Source organism: Dictyostelium purpureum (genome assembly GCF_000190715.1).
Source record: "Dictyostelium purpureum unplaced genomic scaffold DICPUscaffold_645, whole genome shotgun sequence".
In the NCBI taxonomy this organism is placed as follows: domain Eukaryota; phylum Evosea; class Eumycetozoa; order Dictyosteliales; family Dictyosteliaceae; genus Dictyostelium; species Dictyostelium purpureum.
This window is the reverse complement of record NW_003519978.1, coordinates 1-10,211: the sequence shown is the minus strand read 5'-3', so window position 1 is coordinate 10,211 and position 10,211 is coordinate 1. Positions and strand designations below refer to the sequence as shown.

General features: G+C 26.0%; 5 protein-coding genes across 5 annotated transcripts; 2 read left to right on the top strand and 3 right to left on the bottom strand.

Moving 5' to 3' along the window:
* Window positions 1-124: 124 nt before the first annotated feature.
* Window positions 125-704, top strand: DICPUDRAFT_85295 (uncharacterized protein; the record flags this gene model as incomplete). The annotated part of the gene is made up of 1 exon (XM_003294798.1): window positions 125-704. A coding segment is annotated over one exon (579 nt), but the record flags the coding sequence as incomplete, so codon positions are not given.
* A 104-nt stretch (window positions 705-808) lies between these two features.
* DICPUDRAFT_159917 (uncharacterized protein) lies at window positions 809-1,082 on the bottom strand (the record flags this gene model as incomplete). Its single annotated transcript, XM_003294796.1, has 2 exons — window positions 809-993; window positions 1,070-1,082. 2 exons carry the CDS (start codon window positions 1,080-1,082, stop codon window positions 809-811), a joined length of 198 nt encoding a protein of 65 aa, XP_003294844.1.
* Window positions 1,083-2,418: 1,336 nt separating this feature from the next.
* Window positions 2,419-6,679, bottom strand: DICPUDRAFT_100082 (uncharacterized protein; the record flags this gene model as incomplete). The annotated part of the gene is made up of 2 exons (XM_003294795.1): window positions 2,419-5,668; window positions 6,623-6,679. The coding sequence occupies 2 exons, from the start codon at window positions 6,677-6,679 to the stop codon at window positions 2,597-2,599; spliced, it is 3,129 nt and encodes a 1,042-aa protein (XP_003294843.1). The 3' UTR covers window positions 2,419-2,596.
* A 416-nt stretch (window positions 6,680-7,095) lies between these two features.
* Window positions 7,096-8,161, top strand: DICPUDRAFT_159915 (uncharacterized protein; the record flags this gene model as incomplete). The annotated part of the gene is made up of 2 exons (XM_003294797.1): window positions 7,096-7,474; window positions 7,572-8,161. 2 exons carry the CDS (start codon window positions 7,096-7,098, stop codon window positions 8,159-8,161), a joined length of 969 nt encoding a protein of 322 aa, XP_003294845.1.
* A 200-nt stretch (window positions 8,162-8,361) lies between these two features.
* DICPUDRAFT_159914 (uncharacterized protein) lies at window positions 8,362-10,210 on the bottom strand (the record flags this gene model as incomplete). The annotated part of the gene is made up of 3 exons (XM_003294794.1): window positions 8,362-9,437; window positions 9,496-9,933; window positions 9,955-10,210. 3 exons carry the CDS (start codon window positions 10,208-10,210, stop codon window positions 8,362-8,364), a joined length of 1,770 nt encoding a protein of 589 aa, XP_003294842.1.
* Window position 10,211: the final 1 nt, after the last annotated feature.

Here is a 10,211-nt window from a genome sequence, read left to right as displayed (position 1 = left end):
TTATATTATTACAGAATATTAATCATTGTTTGTAAGTTTTAGATTCTTTATCAACTTTATATAACGTTGGATCATTATTGACATTATCCTCAAATAACCCAATTTGATCGTTATTATCACCAAGAATTACCAACACATCAATTGATTCTAAAAAGGATTTAGAAAAAGAACTAAAACAATCAATCGAATCATTTATTCTATCAACAGCTAATAGTGTTATTGATCCATTATTATCTTTATTAACAAAAATATCAGTATTTTTGAACCAGTCCATTAAGAATCAAACAGACCCAATGCTTTTATCACAACAATCATTTGCAGATCCACAAAGAATTAAAGAAATTATCGAGCAAGTTAAAGAAAAATCTCAAACTTTTTTACCAGATGTATTGTCTAAAATGAAACTATATCTTTCACCATCAACTCAAACTCTTTTGGTGAAACCAATTAAAACTAATATTATTGATGGGTTTGATCAAATTAATCAATATACTAAAAAGTATTATACAGATGAACAGAATAATATTATAAATTTAAAATCATTAAAAGTAATATTGGATGATATTTTTTCTACATTATCATCTCCAAAATTAACAAATAATAATAGTAATAATAGTAATAAAAATAATAATAATAATAATAATATTGATGATAATAATACCACTAATAACAATTCAATAGAAATAAATAATAACACTGAATAATAAAAATAAAGTATAATAATATTTTTAATTATATTAAAAATACAAAATTAAAATTATGGTTTAAAAATCGTTTTTATTTGTTTTTTTTATTTATCTTTAATATTTTAATTTTTATAACTAAGAGGAAAAATTGAATATAAAAAAGGTTTGAAGGATACTCTTGCCGATAGTGCTATAGATATTTCATTATTTCGGTAATTGTTTATTATTATATCATTATCATTATTTATATTATTATAATTATAATTATTATGATTATTATTATTATTATTTAAATGAGTAATTATATCTATAAAATAAAATGTAAATTGTTAGTAAGAATACAGAATACTAATTTTTATGATTAATAAAAAAAAGATATTTACTTAATAATGTCATTTTATTTTTTATTATTATTTGTAATCGATTTATTTTTTATTTGGGGAAAAAGGATGATTTTATCTTTGTCTTTATTTAATTTTATTATGAAAAATAAAATTATAACTTTTATTAAAATGAGGATTTTCCTTTCTTTTTATTTTTAAATAATTTATTAATAAAAATAAAATTTAAATTTAAATTTATATGTTTTTTTAATTAAAAAGAAAAAAAAAAACAAAAAAAAATTATTTAATTAGCATATAAACTTCAATTCGAAAAGTTTTATTACTGTTTTATTAATATGTTTGTTTATATCGATTATGTACCAAATTTTATCCTAAAAAAACCCACTCTTAATAACAATAATATTTACTATTAATTTTATTTTACTATTATATATTATATAAAATAATGAGTATTGTTGTTATTTTAATTATAAAAAAAGAGTTTTTTTTAAATAGCAGAGAAAAAAAGAGTTATGGTGAGAAAGTAAGAATGTACATCATCATTTTTTATCTCCCACTTAACAATCATTTACTTTAAGAGTATGTATATATATTTTAAAAAAAAAATTTATTATTATTATAATTTAATTTAAAGAAATATTTATTAATGTTGTTTAAATTATTTGTAAACTGGTTTTAAAATGTCCATTCGGATGATAATTTACTTAAATAAGAAAACAAGAAATCTTTTATTCAGTATCATCATCAACTTTAATTTTATTATATAATATAATATTTTTTAAATAAAAATAATGGTCCAATGTTTTAATGTTTTAAAACTTTGATACAACCATAGTAATTTTTTTTTCTTTATTAAATCAAACGATAATAATAATAAAATAACATGCGTTTGATATTGTTATTTAAATTAGAAATGTAGTTATATACTGATATTAAAATTTTTATTTAATAATAAATTGTTGTTTTTTTATTTTTTTTTAATTCTAAAATTATTTTTAATGTACCAATCCATTGATTTTTTATTATTGAATAGTTTATAAAATATAAAAAAGGTTAAAATAATAATGTAAGTTTCAAATATCCCATATTTTTTTATCAATAATTTGTAAAAAGATGGTTTTTATATTAATTTGTGTTACTAAATTTAGGTTTTTTTTAAAGAATATTTTTATAGATTTAATTTTTTTTATAAAATTTTATAAAAAATAACCTTATATGCACATATGTGAATATAAGTGTTAAAATCAAAAAAAAAAAAAAAAAAAAAGTTGTACATATATTTTTTAAAAATTATAGATAATCATATATACCCCTTAAATATTTTTTTTTTTAAAATAACAATATAAAAATAAAATTATATTTGGTAAAAATAATTTTTATAAAATCTTAAATTTTATTTTTGATGATTTTATTTACTAAATAAAAAAAGATTAAAATTAAGATTAAAGGTATATTTTTATAATTTAATAAAAAATTTTATTTTGTAAAAAAAAACTAATTATTTATTTATTTTATTTTTTTATATATGTAACTATTGGTATTAATATTTAAAAAAAATGGTATTATTTATTTTGGTGGAATGAAACCGAAATTGCAACCAGAGAAATAATAACCACCATATTCTGATGTTGAAAAGCTTGAAATATAAATTGAATTATATTTAACACCATCGCAATTAATACGTGGACGTGCTGGGAAAACATTCTTTGGGGAGATTGTGTATCCTTGTGGTAAATCTTCTGAACGAATAGTACAGTAATAATTTCTCTTTAATTGAGTTTCAAATGAGAAAACACCATTAACATCAGATAAGTCTGTACCCATTGGGGTTTGAGAGCCATTTGAAACTAAGTAGACAGGAATATTGGCCATACCTGGTTCACCGGCATCTTGAATACCATTACCATTATTATCGATCCAAATTCTACCAGAACGATATTGTGGAATTGATTTTCCATATACACCAGTAATATCACCAAGACCATTTTGATTTCCAAAATCTGCAGAATCACTGCTGCTATAAATTGAAAAACCCTTAATAATTTGACCATTTGATGCATTATACCAACGAAGAGAACCTTCAAATGGACTATAGAAAGAGAAACCAGTAGCAACAAGCATATCTGGACCAGCTCTAGAAGCACCAAATGCTGAAGCATAATCATAGAGGTTAGCGACACGAGTATTAAAGAAATTACCACCACCTGGACCATATGAGACACCAGAGAGTGATTTTTGATTAACGCCAGAACCAACATATCCACCACATTTACCATTGCTTTCTAAATAGAATAAACCATCTGAACCCAAACATGCCATTAAAATTTCTGGGGAAGAAACAACAGCTTGTGTTGAAATATCACCAGAACGATCTTTGAATGTCATTACAAGGTGACCTTCATCATCGAAAATAATAGTTGAAAGCATTGGTTGTGGGTTTTCAGTATTTGACCATGGTCTCCAAATTGATGAGATACAGTTTGCAAAAGTATCAAGGAAACGACAACCTCTTGGATAATTTAAGGTAAAGAACAATACAGGCGAGAACGAATCAGTATCTGGTGAATATTTAAGAATATATGTTGAAAGTCTACTACCTTTTTCGCCAGAACAAACACCACCAGTGTAAAGCTGATCTTGATGAATTGTAACTGGGAAAATGTGCCAATCTGATTCAGTGCTACATCCTGGATTTGGAACTTGGTATCTCTTGATATTACTTGAAGTTGGTGTATCATCAGTTGGAATACGAAGAATTTCATTTTTAGCAAGATTGGTGACATAAAGATTTTTGTTGTTGTATGTCATTTGACCTAAACTTACTTTACCGACAACTGGACCAGCAGTAGTAGTTTCTCTAAAATCAAAATAATGATTGTAGCCACCACAAACACCAAATCCTAAGATTTCATTAAGGTTAGCCCAAACATTGATAACACCTTCACGAATTTTATATACTGCACAACTGCCAGCTGGACCAAAATCTGAATTGGATTTATGGTATGATGAAACAAATCTAGCACCAGTAAATGGATCATAAGCAACACCATGAACTGAACCAACATCTTTGTGTGTAGCTAAAGTTTTCATATAGTTGTTTGCGCTTTTATCTTGATAACCTTTGCCTGTGGCTTCTTTAGAAATTTCGACAACAACTGGATGATCTTTGTTTCTGCCATTGTATTGACCTTTAACAAAAGTAGTAGTAACGAAGGACATTGGATTCATTGGACCAGCATTTGGATCAGTTAATGATTTAAGAGCTAAACCAATGTTGAAGTCTGTCGATTGGCCAGCTGTTATAAATTTAACTAAAGAACCACCAGTTGATACATAATCGGTTGGAATGACAAATTCTACTCTAAGTGGGAAACCTACTGGAAGACCAGTAAATGAGAATCTACCATTGGCATCGGTTACAACACTGGTTAAAAGATCACCATAAACTGGAAGATAAACATTGACAATAATACCAGAGATTGGGGTGTCTGATGGTGAAAAGTAATTGTTGAAATCTTGGTCAGAGTAAATAACACCACTACCACCAAAATTACCACTTGGGAAAACTGCATATGAACCAGTTTTAAGAACATTTGGAGATGAAACTCCGTCACCTGGTTGAGATGGTGGCATATTACTCTTTTTAATAACTAAATCGCCGACGCAACCTGGATTAACGTATCCTGGTCCTACAATCATTAAACAATATTCACCATCGGCAACATTTTCAAATGAATAACGACCATCAGGTCCAGTAATACTATTTGGAACAACATTGCCATTAACGTCAAGTGCTCTTGATTTATCGTTGATATTGTATAATCCAAGTGTTACACCATATGACCATACTTCCTTATTATCCATTTTACCATTGCCATCGGCATCAGTAAAGAGACTACCGGCTATAGCTACACCAGTTTTTGGTGGTGGTGTTGGTGGTTGGGTTGGTGGTGGTGTTGGTGGTCGAGTTGGTGGTTGTGTTGGTGGTTGGGTTGGTGGTTGGGTTGGTGGTTGGGTTGGTGGTTGGGTTGGTGGTTGGGTTGGTGGTTGGGTTGGTGGTTGGGTTGGTGGTTGGGTTGGTGGTCGAGTTGGTGGTTGGGTTGGTGGTTGGGTTGGTGGTTGTGTTGGTGGTTGTGTTGGTACAACACCCAAATCAACAGTAATTTTGACACTTAAAATTGATTGGTTTGCTAATACACCATCCTTCTTGAGTAGTGGAATATTATATGCATAAGTATTTTCAATTACAAGATCTGCTGAAAGACCATCTTCTGGAGTAGTTGAACGAATACATGGAATACCTGGTGGGCAAGATAAGGTTTTATTATAATCTTCAAAATAATAGCCATCTGGATTAGAGAATCTGAATATATAAACAGTACGCTGTGTTAAACCGTCATAAATGAACACACCATTTGGACCAGAAAATCTTTCTGGATATGGATTTCCTTTGTTATCTGTTACATTATTTAAAGTAATTTTGACACCGTCAAAACCTGGTTCTCCGGGATCGTGTAGTGAATTCTGGTTTAAATCCAAATAACATAGACCTTTTAAAGCCAAAACCCTTTGGTCATAAACTTGACTTTTCACAATATTTAATAAAAATGAAATTAATAATATACTAATTAATCTCATCTTTTTTAAAAAAAATAAATAAATAATTAGTATAAATATTTAAAACTATACAAAATATAAAAAAACAACTTACTTTTTTAAAAAAATATATATGTTTATAATATTTATTTAAATAATTATAAAATACAAATTTATATTTATTATTTATATCAATTAAATAATTTTTTAAAAAAAAAAATAGAAATTAAATTATTATTATTATTATTTATTTATTAAATAAAAAAAAAATATATTGTTATTATTGTTTTATAATATAATAAAAACAATATTACTTGATTATTTATATGAATTTATATATTTAGTAAAAAAATACATTGAGATATGAAAATTAACAATGCATATCTACTTTAAGCAAGCAGTAAAATTATTACTGTTTTGTATTGCTATTATTGTTATTTGTGTAAATATAAATAAAGTATATAGTTGCAAATATAGTATAAAAAATGAACAAATTCAAAAAAGGATTAAGTAATCAATAAGAATATTCTTGTTATTACTTTTTTTATTTTTTTATTTGTTATTATATTTGTTAGGCTATCAAAAGATTATTTTATTTCAAAAAAAAAAGTGGGTTTGTGTTAAGATACTCTACAAAATTAAATCTCTCTACATTGATATTAGAGTATTATAATATAATAGTGTGAATTTGTGTGTGTATGAAATCATTCATTTTTTTTTTTTTTTTTTTAAAATTATTTAATGGGGCTAGTGTTATATACATAGTGTGTGTTGATATGAAAATTTTGAAATTAATTATTTATTTATTGCATTAATATTTGTGCATGTGTAAAAACGGGGTGTATTTTGTTTTTATTTTTAGTTAATGAATTTAACAAAAAATGGGGGGGTATAAACAATGATAGTTATTTAAGATATAGATATAAGAAATATGCTTCATTCAGAAATGAAAAAAATACTGTAACAATGTAAAATAACAATAACAGTAAAATTAACCATTTTTGTATTTGTAAACATAATATTATAATTATTATTATTATTGCTACTATACATAATAGTATTTTATTTTAATTGTAATATTTATAATTATTTTTCATTTTTTTTAATTTTTTAAAATTATTATTATTCTATATTATTATATATTATTTTTTTATTAATCCTTGAATATTTAAACCATAGTTTATAATTATATAATAGAGAATATGAATGAATGATGAAATTTATAATAGATAATTATGATGTTTACAACAAAAAAATAATTAAAAAAAAAAAAAAATTTTGATTTTTTTTAATTTTTTAATTTTTTAATTTTTTTTTTTTTTTATTGTTTTTTTAGATAATTATTTTTCATTTTTGGTATATTGTCATAATCGTTTTTTGGATTTTAAATTAATAATATTTACAATCACTAAATAGTAAATAATTATTTATCTACAAATATAATAATTATTCAAAAAAAATAAAATAAAATGATTTCATCGTTATTATCATCAAACAAAAGGATTTTAAATAATTTTAATAAATCAAATATAGTATCAAATTTATTAAATAGTAATAATAATAATATTTATAGAAATCAAATTTTATATAGAAGCTTTTCAACTGAACAAAAAGACAATAAACAACAACAACAACAAGAACAAGAACAAAAACAAAAACAGAAAGAAGAAAATACTAATTCAAATAATAATAAAAATAATAGTAATGATGGTGAAAATTTTAAAACAACTAATTCATCAATGTCAGGTAACAGAACTATTACATGGGGTAGTTTGTTAGTAGCATTGTTAAGTGGTACCTGTGGTTGGTTATATTACGATCATTTAATGACAAAAAAAAGACAAAGACGTATGTATTATATTACCATATAACTAGCTTGTTTATGAATTATCCTAAATTTAAATAACATTATAAATACTAATATTTTTATTATTTTATTCATTAGAAAATGAAATTAAAACATATGGTACATCATCAGTTGGTGGTCCATTTGTATTAATAGATGAAAATGGTAAACCATTCACAGATTTAGATTTAAGAGGAAAATACGGTTTACTTTATTTCGGATTTACATTTTGTCCAGATGTATGCCCTGCAGAGTTATCAAAGATGTCACGTGTTGTTAAAAATTTAGAAAATAATGGATTAGGTGATTCAATTGTACCAGTATTTATAACCATCGATCCATGGAGAGATACAGTCGAACAAGTTAAACAATATATCGAAGAGTTTCATCCAAAATTCAAAGGTTTAACAGGAACTCCAGAACAAATTACAAAATTAGCCAAAGCATATCGTGTTTTTATGAGCAAGAGTGGCAAAGGCGACGATTACCTTGTAGATCACACCATCATTGTTTATCTTGTTGGTCCAAATGGCAAATTTATCGAATTCTATAATGTAAATCAAGACTCTGATCAAGTTACCAATAAAATTATCGAAAGAATCGCTGCTAAAGGCAAAGGTGGTGAAAATAAAGGTGAAATTGTTCAAGAAAAAAGTGCTTTTGAAAAAATTGCATCTTTTTTTAAATAATTACCTTACATCAAAAATAAATAATATCCTTTTAATAATAATATCTAATAATAAAAAATAATAGTATAGTTACAATAATTATCTATTTTTTTTTTATATTTTTTTTTTTATATTAAATAAACAAATTTATTTTTGGTTTAGATTTAATTAAATATACAATTTTTATTTTTATTTATTTTTATTTATTTTAATTTATACAACTAACAAAATGGAGTATTACAAATAGTTTTTGATAGATTGATCATATCTAGGTTTATACTTTTTCTATGTTTGGATATATCTTGTAAACTTGTCACAGTAGAGCTAACTGATGATTCATAAGTTGATGATGATAATTCTTTTTTAATACCTGTAAACAATTCGCAATATTTTTTATTTACTCCATATGTAATATCGAAATTTTTATTTCTTAAATTCTTTTCTTTTGGCATAGGATCTAACAAATCTAAACAAAAAGCAGCTTGTTGTGGATCCATTAATTCTCTTGGGCCACTATTTCTTGGTGATGGTGGTTCAGTTAATGTATTAGATGTGCTAGTTGGTGATGCGGTTGACATATTGCTTAGCTTTGATGAGCTTGTATTCGCTGTATTTGAGTTATCATTTAAAATGGATGATAAAAGTGGAATTGAAATACTATTGCTATTGCTTTGGGTATTGTTGTTATTGTGTGGTGCTGGTGAAATTGGAGATGAGGTTGGAGATGTGTTGTTTGATGATTTATTCCAAGGTAAAATAGATGAAAAAGATACTTTTCTTTTTGCTGAAATTGTTTCTTGTTGGGGTGATGGTTGTGGTTTATGTACAAATATATTATTACTATTTTTGATTGGTTCACTTATACTATTAGTTGATGATGATAATGAAGATGATAAATGTTCATTAGTTTGTTGGGCTTGAGTATCGTTTTCATAGTCACTATCTTCATATTCATCATCGTCTTCATCATCCTCGCCATATGTAAACTTTTGTGCTTCTTTTTTCTTTTCTTTTGGTATTGATTTCTCTAAACTTTTTTGTTCTATTTCTTCTCTTTCTAATTTCTCTTTATTAAAAAGTTCGATATGATCTACATTTTCTTCTTTTTCTAATCTTTCTTGTTCCATACGTTCAGCATCTAGTGTTTCTTTTTCTAATCTTTCTTTATCTATACGTTCTTCATCTAATCTTTCTTTATCTATACGTTCGGCTTCTAATCTTTCTTGTTCCAATCTTTCTTTTTCAATACGTTCGGTTTCTTGTCTTTCTTTTTCGATACGTTCGAATTCCAATCTTTCTTGTTCAATTCGTTCGGTTTTTTAATCTTTCTTGCTCTAATCTATCTTGTTCGATACGTTCGGCCTCTAGTCTTTCGATACGTTCAGTTTCTAGCTTTTCTTGCTCTAATCTTTCTTGTTCTAATCTTTCTTTTTCGATATTTTCAGCTTCTAATCTTTTTTGTTCTAACTTTTCTTGTTCAATACGTTCAGTTTCTAGTCTTTCTTGTTCAACACGTTCAGCTTCTAGTCTTTCTTGTTCAATACGTTCGGCTTCTAGTCTTTCTTTTTCAACACGTTCAGTTTCTAATCTTTCTTGTTCAATACGTTCGGCTTCTAGTCTTTTTTGTTCAACACGTTCAGCTTCTAATCTTTCTTGTTCAATACGTTCGGCCTCTAATCGTTCTTTTTCTAATCTTTCTTGTTCAATACGTTCGGCTTCTAATCTTTCTTTTTCAATACGTTCGGCCTCTAATCTTTCTTGTTCAATACGTTTGGCCACTAATCTTTCTTTTTCTAATCTTTTTTGTTCAATACGTTCGGCCTCTAATCTTTCTTGTTCTTTTTCAATTCGATCTGCTTCTAATCTTTCCTTTTCAATACGTTCGGCCTCTAGTCTTTCTTGTTCTAATCTTTTTAGTTCTAATCTTTCCAGCTCTAATCTTTCTTTTTCAATACGTTCATTTTCTAATCGTTCGGCCTCTAATCTTTCTTTTTCAATACGTTCGGCCTCTAATCTTTCTTGTTCGATACGTTCAGCATCCAATCTTTCTTCCTTCCTATACGTCAGCATC